Consider the following 13,943-nt stretch of genomic DNA (forward strand, 5'->3'; position numbering starts at 1 on the left):
ATCATCAGGGAAATGCAGATCAAAACCACAATGAGATACCACCTCACACCTGTCAGAATGGCTATCATCAAAAAGAACACAAGTAACAAGTGTTGATTAGGGTGTGGAGAAAAGGGGACCCTCCTACACTGTTGGTGGGAATGTAAATTGGTACAGCTACTATGGAAAACAGTATGGAGGTTCCTTAAAAAACTGAAAATAAAGCTACCAGATGTTCCATCAATCCAACTCCTGGGTATATATCTGAAAAAAACAAAAACACTAATTTGAAAAGATACATGTACCCCAATGTTCATAGCAGCATTATTTGCAATTGCCAAGATATGGAAGCAGCCTAAGTGTCCATCAACAGATGAATGGAGAAAGATGTGGTGGGACTTCTCTGGTGGCACAGTGGTTAAGAATCTGCCTGCCAATACAGGGGACACGGGTTCGAGCCCTGGTCCAGGAAGATCCCACACGTCGCACAGCAACTAAGCCCGTGCACCACAACTACTGAGCCTGTGCTCTAGACCCCGCAAACCACAACTACTGAGCCCGCATGCCACAACTACTGAAGCCCATGTGCCCTAGAGCCCGTGATCCACAACAAGAGAAGCCACTGCAATGAGAGGCCCACTTACCACAATGAAGAATAGTACCCCTTCGCCGCAACTAGAGAAAAGCCTGCGTGCAGCGATGAAGACCCAACACAGCCAAAAATAAATAAATAAATAAAAAAGATGTGGTATACATATATACAATGGAATGCTATTCAGCCATAAAAAAGAATGAAATTTTGCCATTTGCAGCAACATGGATGGACTTGGAGAACATTATGCTAAGTGAAATAAGTCAGACAGGAAAGACAAATACTGTATGATATTACTTATATGTGGAATCTAAAAAATACAACAAACTAGTGACTATAACAAAAATGAAGCTGACACACAGATATAGAGAATGAACTAGTGGTTACCAGTGGGGAGAGGGAGCGGGGGAGGGGCAATATAGGGGGAGGGGAATGAGAGGTACAAACTATTAGGTATAAAATAAGCTACAAGGATATATTGTACAACACGGGGAATATAGCCAATGTTTTATAATAACTATAAATGGAGTATAACCTTTAAAAAGTGTGAATCACTGTATCGTACACCTGTAATTTATATAATATTGTACAGCAACTATAGTTCAATAAAAAAAGTACCTGAGCATTGTAACCCCTGTTTTCTTTAGAATCAGAGGCAGCTCTCTCTAGATTATGCAGCTCTTCTGAGAGTTTGTAATTACTGTTATCAAAATTGGATACCTGCTGTTATGGGCTGAATTTATCCCCTTCAAATTCACATGCTGAAATCCTAACCAGGGCTTCCCTGGTGGCGCAGTGGTTGAGAGTCCGCCTGCCGATGCAGGGGACACGGGTTCGTGCCCCGGTCCAGGAAGATCCCACATGCCGCGGAGCGGCTGGGCCCGTGAGCCATGGCCGCTGAGCCTGCGCGTCCGGAGCCTGTGCTCCGCAACGGGAGAGGCCGCAACAGTGAGAGGCCCGCGTACCGCAAAAAAAAAAAAAAAAAAGAAATCCTAACCGCCAGTACTTCAGGATGTGATATATTTGGAGATAGTACCTTTGAAAAGGTGATTCAGGCCCATTATGGTGGGCCCTAATCCAATCTGACTGATGTCCTTATTAAGAAGAGAATATTTGGACACACAAGAGAGACACCAGGGGCACACAGGCACAGAGAAAAGGCCATGTGAAGAGGCAGCAAGAGTGTGGCCATCTGCAAGCCAAGGAGAGAGGCCTCAGGGGAAACTCATCCTGCTGATGTCTGGATCTTAGACTTTCAGCCTTCAGAACTGTGAGGAGATAAATTTCTATTGTTTAAGCCACCCAGTCTGTGGTATTTTGTAAAAGCAGTCCAAGCAAACTAACACACCTCTTCAAATAATTTTCCAAACACCATAGGGTAACATTTACAAAATAAGATGGCTCTTTCTTAATTTTTCATTTTTAATCAGGAACTTAGCAAACCCCAGTGTGTGAATGTGCCACAAACCAATCATTCAGTAGCAGATCCATGCAGCCTGCATAGCCTTCCTTTCTGATTTGGCTGTCCCTTGTCGACACCTGCTGCCCACAAAGCCCCAGAAGGCATTTCATCACTGCTGAGGTGGACAGCACACCACCCTACCCCCCAACCGTGATGAAACCGCCACCTACTACGAGAATGCTACTGTCTCCTGACTTTTCAAAAGTAGCAGCTATCTTCCAGAGAAGGAGTGAGTTCTATGCAGAGGTGGGGAGAAGGGCCCCCTTCTCAAATCTGTGTGACACTTTGTCACGTTGGCCCCAAAGCAGCTCTGCTATGTTCAGAGGCTCCTAAAGTTTCTTTTAAACACATTTTGTTCAGCTTCTGCTGCTGATTCTGACTACTCGGCTCCAGTTCAATTCAAGTGGTAGTTGTGGAAGTATGTGCCATCTTATACCTTTTATTTCTCCCATTGAGACCCAAAGTTCCAAACAAACTCCCCCTCCTTCCCCAATTAAAATCTACCCTCCACAAATATCAGGGAACATGAGTCCCAGCTCAACCAGTCTACACGCCCTGTAACTCTTATAACCAATGTGTGAATCATTACAAGGTTGGTGGTATTGTGGGCTGTAGGAATAGGATTATATTTTTTAAATTTTATTTATTTATTTGTTTTTTGGCTGCATGGGGTCTTAGTTGCAGCACGCGGGATCTTTCATTGCGGCGCACTTCCTTGCGGTGTGTGGGCTTCTCTCCAGTTGTGGCGTGTGGGCTCAGTAGTTGCGGCGCACGGGCTTACTTGCCCTGAGGCATGTGGGATCTTAGTTCCCCGACCAGGGACTGAACCAGCGTCCCCTGCATTGCAAGATGGATTCTTAACCACTGGACCACCAGGGAAGTCCTGTAGAATTTTATTTTTAACTTATCTTTAAGGCATGGATAAATTCAAGATTAATTTTTTGTGTTTTATTCTGGGGGTGGTTTAGAACTCAAATGTTTATTTATGCTGTCAAAGGGAAGAAAATGATTAGTAATTACGTTGAAAGAAGCACTTTCAACGCAGCTTTTCCCAGGATATTTCCCCCACGATCTAGTCTTCTTTTTAACCTTCCTTCTCTTTGTCCTCCACCCCCCAGTCTCTTCTAACTCTGTCACCTCCCCGTCTGTCCCCTGAGGTCCTGAACTGGCCACTTCCTTCTCCACAACTAAACCCCTGTTGCTAAATCCTGTATTGTTTTTAATAATGTCTTTTTACTTTCATTTTGAAATAATTTCAAACTACAGAAGAGTTGCAAGAATGGTACAAAGAAAGGCCATATGCCTTTCACCCAAATACATCAATTGTAAAAACATCTTGCCACTTTTTGTACTTTCCCTCCCTCCCTCCCTCCCTCTCTCTCTCTCTCTCTCTCTTTCTCTCTCTTTCTCTCTCTCTCTCTCTCTCTCTCTCTCACACACACACACACAGGTGTTTTTTTCCTGAATAATTTAAGACAGTTGCAGAAATCATATTCCTTTACCTCCAAATACTACAGATTTTTATATAAGGATCTTCTCTTACATAATTATCAAAAAATTTAACACTGATATAAGACTATTACCTAAAACATGGTTCACATAAAAAATTTGCTAGTTGTCCCAATAATATCCTTTATGGCAATCCCTTTCCTCCTTACCTCCAGGACCATGTTACATTTAGTTGTCACGTCTCTTTAATCGTCTTTAAACTTTGTCTACCATGAAATCTACATTTTTTGGAGATTACAGGGCAGTTGTTTTATAAATGTTTTCAATTTGGGTTTGCTGGATGATTCTATTCAGGTTATGCCTTTTTAGCATAATTAAAACTTTAGACTTACATTCTGCCACAAAGCAAAAGATGCATTTAAGCGTGTATAAAAGATCATAAAAGATGCATAAAAAAATCACACACTCCCAACAGGCTGCCATTGCTTCAAAAGCAGACAATCCCACCTATGTGCTAAGAGGAACACATGTGATAAACTAGTTCACTTTGACATATTAGTGCTTGAAAACTTTCCCCCCAAGTCAATAAACCTTCTAGGTACCACTGTATTTTAAAAGAAAAATTTACTAACCCAAAGTCACAAAGGCATACGCTTTTCATTGCAGTTGTGGGCTGCTTTTCATGTAGGCAACTCTCTGCATGTTCAAGGGCGGGAATTATGTAATTTTACCTGGAGTTATTTTGAAAAAGGCCCTCACTAGGAAACATGCCAGGAGTAGCCCACTTTCTATAATAGATGCACCGAAGCTGTTACTCCCTCTTTAGTTTGTCTTGGTTTTCCTGAGGTTTATATATCACCTAGCAAGATCTTTAGGGACTGGACTGCAGAGCAGTTAAATTTTGGGTTGCAAAAGTTCAAATGTCTGGGGAGAGAAAGCCCAGCCAGAGCTGGGCTGGTTTTTGGCAGTGGAGAGCCGTGAACTCACTGAACAGCTGTGAGGGGCGAGCCTGTCATAATGAAGGAGGGGGTCCAGGGAGGGAGGTGAGGTTCAAACACAGCCCTGAGCTGTCTTCAAGTTTGCCCAAGGTTGGCCCTTTTCTGATTACGCCCCACGAACCAAAACGAAAGCAAGTTTATTACAAAATATAGAATTTTATACTTAGTGAGGATTTCAAATACAGGTTTTATTTAAGCCTGGCTGTTCTTAGAATGAAAATTTGCTATGAAGTGAATAAAGGAAATATTGTTTTACTTTTTATCTTTTAATATAGTGAAGAAACAGAGCATGACGTTTTCTCTCTCTCCATTTCCCAGGCAACGTTCCCAGCGTCTTCATGTCTTTATGTCCTCTCCCTCCCTCCCTTTTTTTTCCTTTGTAGAAGCAGCAGCAGCAACTTTGCACACAGATGTTTGGGAACAACAGGTGTAAGCCACTGATTGCATATGAGAAACCAAAGTTCCTATGTTACAGGCAAGGTGAGTAGCACAAACAGGAGGCAGTATTGTACAGAATGGCTAAAGAAATAACCAGTGAATGCAGCCTGTGGGATTTGTTACTTACATTGCATCCTCAGAATACAAGGTTCCTGTAGCTGAGTGAACTTGTGTCTGTGGAGTTCTAGAGTTATAGGAACATCCTGTAAACTTTTAATTGGAATTTTGAGCCTGGAATCATGTTGAAAGTTTTAGGGGAAGCACATCGTTTAAACTAGTATCTATATGATGATAACGGGAGAAACAGTGAGATACTTATCAAACTAATTTTCATCGGTTGCTGAAGTACATATTACAGTTAAAAAAGAGTTTTTTGGTTAGGTAATTTAGCTTATAATACCTTTAAAGTATTACCTATAGTCAGACTCCCCATAACTTTGTTTTGTTTTAATCTTTATAATTTCTTTTGCTGTTGTTGTTGTTAGAAAGCTGAGTGGATCGTGAAGGTTCTCATCAAAAGAAAAAAGTTTTGTAACTATGTGAGGTGATGGATGTTAACTGAACTTACTGTGGTGATCATTTTGCAATATATACAAATATCGAGTCATTATGTTATATAACCTGAAACTAATATAATGTCAATTATATCTCCATTAAAAACGAATAAATAACCACTGCCAGAGAATAAAATGAAGCTTTCAGTTTTTTTTTTCTTTTTGCGGTACGCGGGCCTCTCACTGTTGTGGCCTCTCCCGCCGCGGAGCACAGGCTCCGGACGCGCAGGCTCAGCGGCCATGGCTCACGGGCCCAGCCGCTCCGCAGCATGTGGGATCTTCCCGGACCGGGGCACGAACCCGCGTCCCCTGCATCGGCAGGCGGACTCTCAACCACTGCGCCACCAGGGAAACCCCTCAGTTTTTTATAATTTCTTTTAAAGTTCACTTTGTAAATGCGCCTTGCTTTGTAAGTTTTCCAGTGAGTATAAAAGGGGTCATTAATGTCTCCATTTGGTTTATAACAATCTCAACTTATTTAAATGCTCTTCACTGTAATTTAGAAGATGGAGCTGATTCTTCTGGTATTGCAGTATGATAGGTATTATTGGAACAACCTATTTTAGAACTTTTCTTGCGTAAGTATCCTGTGATCATAAAAACTAAGAGGTAAGAATAATGTAGTTATTGCTTGTATTTTGCAAACATGGATAACCTATAAACCAATATGTTCACTGCTGACAAGGAGAACAATTTCTAGTCGGTGGAGTTTAAGATGCTTAATTTTCCAGTCCAATAGTTTTAGTGTAGTCACTGAAAACAGAAATCTTTTTCTAGTCTTTCCTGAGGCCTTGGCTTCTTTTACTTCAGCACGTTTGGGGCTTCTCTCTTTTCTCTGCTTTCCTCAGAGGAGCTTCCTCTCCAGAGTCTTCTTCTGGGGAAATAATAATAAGGAGGAAGGCGACTGTGCGGCCGAAAAAATGGATGGAACTGAAAATGGTGGTAGCACATCGGAGGGAGGAAAGGTCTGTATGGGAACCTAATGTGGACTCTGGGCCTTTGTGGTGGGAAAAAATGGAAGGGACACCTGGGTGTCCTGGTGATGGGCTGGATCCTCGTCACTGGGTTCCTTGTGGTGGGAGGAGGGGTAAGTGTAAAGATCTGGCAGTCTGTAGGCTCTGCATTATTTTGTGAGTCTCCAGGAGGGGTGAATACCTCTTCCTGTCCTGTGGGGAGAAAAGCGCAAGTCAGGAAACAGGCCTGATGACAGGAGCAGAGGGGAGAGTCTTCAGGTGGAGGCAGGGGAGAAAGAGCGGAAGAGAGAATTCTAGAGTCTCAAAGCATGTTTGAGAGAACTGCCCAGCCCAGTAAAATGAGACACGGACACTCCTTATGACCCAGAAATTCCACTCGGAATTTACCCAAGAGAAATGAGTGCTTATATCTACAAAAGACTAGCTCAAGAACGTTCACAACAGTCTTATTAACATTAACCCAAACCTGCTAACAATGCCAGCGTCCATCAATAGGAGAATGGATAAACAAACTGTGTATTCATACAATGAAAGAATACTCAGCAATGAAAAGGAAGAGTTACTAATACAACAACATGGATGTATCCTATGATGTTATGTTGGGCAAAGAAGTTAGACACAAAAGAGTACATACTGTAAGATTCCATTTTTATGAAGTTCAAGAACAAGCAAAACTAATCTATGGTAAAAAAAACAAGTCAAAAATAGTTAGCTTAGGGTTAGCGTAGGTGTTATTTAGTGGAAAAAGTGACCAGTGAATTCTTTAGATCTCGATCTGGGTGGTTGTTACATGAATATGGAGATAGATATACACACACACACATTTATATTTACACATACATACCTATATACACAAAAATACAAATGTACACACATATGTATACACACACACATATCTAAAATGTGATCAATATATGCCCTTAAGATTTGTGCATTTTATTGTGCATAAATAAAGAAAGAAAATTTGATGGAAAAAAAGTAATGTAAAGAAAAGGCCTGCTTCACTTCCCCAGCAGTGAAATCATTCCCTGAAGAGGAAGGGAGGGAACATCTACTTGCTCCAGGGGAATGAGCACTGAGGACCAGGATGACATTAATTTCTGAGAAGAAATTTGGATCAACCTCCAGTGTCAAGGTCTTCCCTCTAGCTGTATCATACAATCAAACTGGCTGCGAAAAAGCAAGCTTTCCTTTAGGAAATTATTTCTTCACTCCCTTAGAGACTTACCAAAACAGGCCTGGAAAGGGTTGCTGAGTGTGAATGATGGAAAAATGAATTCCTCACAGTGAGTTGAGAGCTAGATTCCCCTCACCTTTAAAACAGCTGAATTCAGGTTTCTTGGTTGTACTGGGTATGCTTATTCATAGCCCCTTCTAGAGATTCTGTTTCACCCATAATACCTGGAAAGGTCAGTACTACACTCCTTTGGCTATGGCTGATTGGACTGTTGTTAGACACTCAACTCATTCATTGGCTGGCCAGTGACCAATCAGATTCTCACTCAAGAATTTCAACAGAGACACAGCTAGTGGAAGATGTTACCGGAAGTGGTAGGGCGGGGGCTGGAGTGTTAGGTATTGGCCAGTTGAATGTTGAATAAACAGAGAAACCAATATTTCCATAGCTGTAAAATGGGGAAAGCCTCTCAAAGAGGAAAAGAGACAAGTGCCTCTGTGGTAACAGAGTGATGATGAGAGTAACCTTGACTCTTGACTTTCTCAGGGCTGGTCTTTTTGAGGGCTGGCTGTACTTAAGGTCCTTGGAAATATCTTTATAATAATCACCCCACCTCCAGCTCTATTCATTTTCTTTTAAGCAAGCTTGAATGGGTGTCTGTTTCTTGAATTAAATACTGACCCTTTCTCCCATACCCACCCAGGCTACTGAGCATTAAAATCTTATGGCTGAAACTAGATTAAGACATTTCAAACTACAGAAGATGACTAAATCCCATATTACTCATTCTTTCCTCTACACAATCAGATCAATTCTGAACCTTTGTAACATAAAAACTTTCTGCTGAGAACCCAGTCACTAGGGGAGAAGCTAGCCTTATTCTTAAATTTAAAAAAAAATTTATATATTATTAGCTGCGTTGGGTCTTCGTTGCTATGCACGGGCTTTCTCTAGTTGCGGTGAGCAGGGGCTACTCTTCGTTGTGGTGCGCGGGATTCTCATCGTGGTGGCTTCTTTTGTTGCAGAGCATGGGCTCTAGGCATGCGGGCTTCAGGAGTTGTGGCGCACGGGCTTAGTTGCTCCGCGGAATGTGGGCTCTTCCCGGGCCAGGGCTCGGACCCGTGTCCCATACATTGGCAGGAGGATTCTTAACCACTGTGCCACCAGGGAAGTCTGAAGCTAGCCTTATTCTTAAGCTCCATCTTGACATTTTGCTATCAGATCAGGCTTAGCTAGGTCTTGGGCTCTGCCACTCAGTAAGCTGGACTCCAGTTTTTAAAATCACCCACCCCTTGTGCTTTTTCTACTTCTTAAAACTGAGGCTATTCTCCAAATCCTCCTGACAATGGTGCTCTAGGCATCTGGAACCAGATTTTTAAAAGCCCAGAGCCATGGATGATTTTTTTGAAGTAGTTTTTGTGGAATGGAGGAAACCGAGTCAGATTCCAGTGGCTTAAATAGGTGGGAAAAAAGAGACTCAGAAGTGTGTAGAGTTCTCTCTGAAGTGAGAGAAGTAGAACCAAAGAAGTTTATGGTAGGTCATGTCTCATTTCCTCAGGGAGGCCTTCCCTCCCTTGAGGCTGGCTTAAGGCCCCTGGCAACATGCTTCCCTAGAACCCTGTGAGTCCACTTGCATCATATTCAACAGTCACGTGATTACTATTCAGCGGTTGTATTCCTCCTGCACTGAAGTATCTGTCTGATCATCGCTAGCCCAGTGCCTACAGTGGACTTGAACAGACTGAGAGAAATCTCAGTTTCCATAATTTCAAAAGTTACCACATTCCTACCCCTCAGGGATAATGTGATCATTAACCAGCAAATATTTCTCATTATGTAACATACTGACATGACACCAGAGATACTGAATATCAAACACAAAGAGCTCTTCTGCAACTATAATTAGACCAAAGTAGGTCAAATATTTAAGCGCAGATTGGAAACATTTTGAGAGGCAGAACAGCATAGGATCCCTGAGCTCTGCCGTTTAATAATTGTGTGACCATCGACAGCTTCCTTGACCTCTCCCAGTCTTCTTTTCCTTATTTGTGAAATGGAGAAAATACTACTACCTATCTCACTGGCTTGTTGTAGTGTCTAAGATAAGATATGTAAAGTGCTGAGAACATGCCTGACATATGCATTTGGTAGGTCTTAGCTGTTGTTATTGGGCCTCCATCACGACAAGGCCTGTTGACTCTGTTGGTCATTGCTATGTCCCTAGTACCCAGAACAGTCCCTGGCTTGGCCTCATACCCAGTACATAGCTGATTAATTGAATGAGGCAGAAGTTGAGTGTAGATGCTGAGTTCCTCTCTGTAGATTTTTGTGAAGCTCAGTATTTCATTCCAGTCCCAGAAAAAAATTAAAAAAAAAATTTTTTTGGCCTCGCTGCCCGGCATGCAGGATCTTAGTTCCCCCACCAGGGGTTGAACCTGTGCCCCCTGACGTGGGAGTGCAGAGCCTTACCCACTGGACCGCCAGGGAAGTCCCTCCAGTCCCAGGAAAATTGCAATAATAACTTACATTCAAAATTAGAGGATAGGGCTTCCCTGGTGGCGCAGTGGTTAAGAATCCACCTGCCAATGCAGGGGACACGGGTTCCAGCCCTGGTCTGGGAAGATCCCACGTGCCGTGGAGCAACTAAGCCCATGTGCCACAACTCCTGAGCCTGTGCTCTAGAGCCCACAAGCCACAATTACTGAAGCCCGTGCACCTAGAACCTGTGCTCCACAACAAGAGAAGCCACTGCAAAGAGAAGCCTGCGCACCGCAACGAAGAATAGCCCCTGCTTGCTGCAACTAGAGAAAGCCCTCACTCAGCAACGAAGACCCAATGCGGCCAAAAATAAAATAAAATAAATTAAAAAAATTAAAGGATAATAAAATAATCAAGACCCAAAATATTGCTTGGAGTTTGGACATCAATTTTAAGTGGGTTTACTATAGTCTAGACATAAAATTCATCGTATGCTAACAACTAGTACTTAAAAAAAAAAAGTAAGGGTGAGATGACCTTTTTTAAAAATATATAATTATCTGTACTCTGTGGTTATTTGGGCAGACAATAGCTGGTTTGTAGTGAACTACCCTGATTTCTAAGAGAAGTAAGTTTTATCCTTGATGTATAAGTATGCAGTTCTTCTTTTACACTTGGAGTGTCACAAAAATTCTCAGGTGCCTTTAGAGTCGAACCAAAAAGAAATATAAGTCCTGTGATTAATCTGCTCACAGTAACTGCAACTTAATTCATTTTGTAGACTCACAGAATAACTGGCTATTTTAGCCAAATCTCTAATTTTACAGGTAAAGACATTGGAGCCCAGTTCATACAAGTTCACACAGGCCTCTTTCAATCCTATGCTATAAGTCTAGTAGTTTCAACAGTGCTGTGACAAATGCAGAGATGATAAAGACATGGGGCCTGCCCTCGAGAGGTGGGGAGACGTTACAAATACATGGATCTATAATGCAGAGCAGAATGCAGTATGGACCATGCATGATATACAAATTGCTCTAAGAATTCAAAGATGTCAGAGAGAGGGAGATTGCAATTTTAAAGCTATGTGTCTTAAGAAATCCTTATGTGAAGGTAATACTATAGTGACATTAAACGTCACCATGTGAAGCAGAATTGCAATAAACAGAGGTGAAATCAGGAGCGGGGGCAACCATAGCTGCTGCTGTGGAGGACAGAGAGAACAGGGTGGGTTTGGAGACCCACACATGACCCCGTCTGGCAGAGCCAGGGCATGTGTAAGTGGGTGATGGCCTGGAGCCAGGGCTGCCTGGAGAGAGTGAAGCTGCATTTGAAGGTCTTTGAGGCTAGTCTGAGGGATAGTGGGGAAGAGTGAGCCTAAATCAGAAATCACATTTTAATGGTGTTTTAAAAAAAAAATGTGAATAAACCTCTAATCTCATTATAACTTATTTAGCTACGTATTTACAAGGTTTCCTGAAGTGTGGTTGACTTTCTGGAAAGGTGCCCGGTGTCAGGTTTTGTTTTATGGTGCCACTTTCAGATGTCACTTTTAGCGGGTGATGTTTGCAGGTCTTGTCTTGGGAATCGGGCAGGTGTTCTTTGTAATCTGTCTCCTTGCCCTCTGATCGCCTGAGTTCATGCAGAGATTGGACAAGGTGATCTCTGGTGGCCTCACCACCACCTCTGATGTCCCTGCCCCTTTCTGTTCTGTTGTGAGCTTTGGTGGATGGGTGCAGGGAACTTGCTAGGGATGACTAGGGTCTGACTGAGCTCCTGCAAAGCCCCAGCCCACGTGAAAGTGGTGGAGGACTCAGTTTGACTCCTGGGGCTCTCCCCCTTTTCTTTTCTGTCCCCAGGGTTTGTAAGCCAATGCTCTGGCTCAGGCCATCTGGAAATTTTGTAGTGGGGGAAAAGGAAAGAGAAAGGAGTAGGGGAGAAATTGAATCTAATAGAATCTTAAAGAAAGAAGTCTAGGCTAACCTCTGCAGCACCAAGACACAACTGACTAGATGTGATTAATTAAAGCAGTTAATAAACAGAGACCGAACACCCACCATGGGCAAAATACCATGCTGTTGGGCATATAAAGAGGTGGACATTGCTGTAATTCAGGGTGGAAATTGTTAGCTCTATATCAATAATAACTAGTATCCATATAGTGCTTGAAGGATGAAGAGCTTTTCTTGCATGATAGCTCATTTGGTCCTCACGACCCCCATAATAATGGACATCATTAATGCTGTCACTTCACACTTGAGGAAATGGATATCAGAACAGTTAAGTGTGTCTAAAGTCACATAGCTAGGGCTGAGACTAGGACCTTCCGATGATAAAATTCAGCCTCTTTCTCTTTAACCACACAGGCTGATGAAAGCTGACGTAAATAGTTCCAGTTCACGATATGCATAATCATGGAGCCAAATTTTGTCTTTTCACACAACTTATTAATTACTGGACCCACAGTAGAATAAAAACGAAACCCTTACCTTCTGCCACAGTTACCACCAACCAGCAGACCAGTAGCCAGTAGGAGAAGCAGAGTCTGTGAGCCATGGCTTCTACCCCAAGCAGTCACTGCCTTGGACCCAACGTGGCTTAAAAGGGGTTGGTGAGTCACCCGCAGACCGATTCAGGGAGTTTTCATTTGCATAGTGGACCACAGGGATTAGGGCCTGTGGTGTGAGGGTAAGAAATCAGCAAGGAAATACCAGACAGTATTTGTCAACCAGAGCTTCTTGTAATGACAGCCAAACGTCATTCATCTGTCCTTGGTTGGAGTTGGATTGTGGACAACCACGCCCTCACTATCCTTTTAATTCCTTCAAACTTTCCCTCTTAGTGCCTTCTCATTACTTGTGTATATAGGTCTCCCTCAGCAAGAGAAAGAATCTGTCCAGGAAATGTTCAGCACCGCTTCCCTCTGTGTAGCTTACTTACTTAACAACCAAACCAAACAGGACAGGGAGGACATTCTCTAAAGGCTTTGTGACCCCTGCAGTTTGAAGAGGCTGTTCACAGATCTCGGATCAGGGATTACGACTTCTTCTCTGCTTTTGTCAAGGAGCCAAGAGCAGCAGAGTCAGAAAACTATCTTCTCTAGTAGCCATCATGGTCACTGTCTAAACAAACATGAACATTTTGGGAGATTAACTTAGTGATTTGTCCTTCCAAGGTCCCCCCTGATTCATCAAACTGCCCGTAAGATGCCTGGTTTGTTTCCTGTCAGCTGCTGGAGGAATGGGAGTGGGCGGTCACAAGTGTTTAAAAGCACAGACATTGGAGTTAGAGATGATCGTACTAAGTGAAGTAGGTCAGAAAGAGAAAGACACGGGCTTCCCTGGTGGCGCAGTGGTTGCGAGTCCCCCTGCCGATGCAGGGGACACGGGTTCGTGCCCCGGTCCGGGAAGATCCCACATGCCGCGGAGCGGCTGGGCCCGTGAGCCATGGCCACTGAGCCTGCGGGTCCGGAGCCTGTGCTCCGCAACGGGAGAGGCCACAGCAGTGAGAGGCCTGCGTACCACAAAAAAAAAAAAAAAAAGAAAGAAAAGGAAGAAAGAAAAAAAAAAACTAGTCCTGGGTCTTTTGTGTAAGTGATTGGAAAAAAGGCACACATTTTGCCTTTGGACTTGAAGTTGGGAAGAGACATGAAGAGAGAGTCTGCTCAATAAAACAGAGTGGAGAGATATCAGATTCTGACAACATCATTTGAACCTCTGAATCCAGCCATACCTGAAGCCGTACACAGAGCACGGCATGTGGTATGCTAAAATGGATTTTAAAGTATTCCCAACATAGACTTATAGAAACAAATCACATAGAGAATAAAGATTCTAAGTCTA

General features: G+C 42.9%; 1 protein-coding gene across 2 annotated transcripts; it reads right to left on the bottom strand.

Annotated features, from left to right (window-relative positions):
* Positions 1 to 5,875: 5,875 nt before the first annotated feature.
* Positions 5,876 to 12,657, bottom strand: ODAPH (odontogenesis associated phosphoprotein). Of its 2 annotated transcripts, XM_029235977.1 has the most exons (3): positions 12,591 to 12,657; positions 6,499 to 6,638; positions 5,876 to 6,357 (listed from the first exon to the last, which is right to left on the bottom strand). In XM_029235977.1, exons 1-3 carry the CDS (start codon positions 12,655 to 12,657, stop codon positions 6,274 to 6,276), a joined length of 291 nt encoding a protein of 96 aa, XP_029091810.1. In that variant the 3' UTR covers positions 5,876 to 6,273. The 2 variants fall into 2 exon arrangements, with proteins under 2 accessions (XP_029091810.1, XP_029091809.1); XM_029235976.1 differs by having other exon boundaries at positions 5,876 to 6,638.
* Positions 12,658 to 13,943: the final 1,286 nt, after the last annotated feature.

The sequence above is a fragment of the Monodon monoceros genome, unplaced genomic scaffold, assembly GCF_005190385.1.
Source record: "Monodon monoceros isolate NGI ecotype Baffin Bay Population unplaced genomic scaffold, NGI_Narwhal_1 Super_Scaffold_20, whole genome shotgun sequence".
In the NCBI taxonomy this organism is placed as follows: Eukaryota; Metazoa; Chordata; class Mammalia; order Artiodactyla; family Monodontidae; genus Monodon; species Monodon monoceros.

Bases quoted from the DNA above. Each gene is read 5' to 3' on its own strand.
- ODAPH (XM_029235976.1), bottom strand. From the start codon at position 12,657: ATGGCTCACAGACTCTGCTTCTCCTACTGGCTACTGGTCTGCTGGTTG. The intron at 6,639-12,590 runs GTAAGGGTTTCG...TTCTCCCCACAG, and splicing joins GGTGGTAACTGTGGCAGAAG to GACAGGAAGAGGTATTCACC.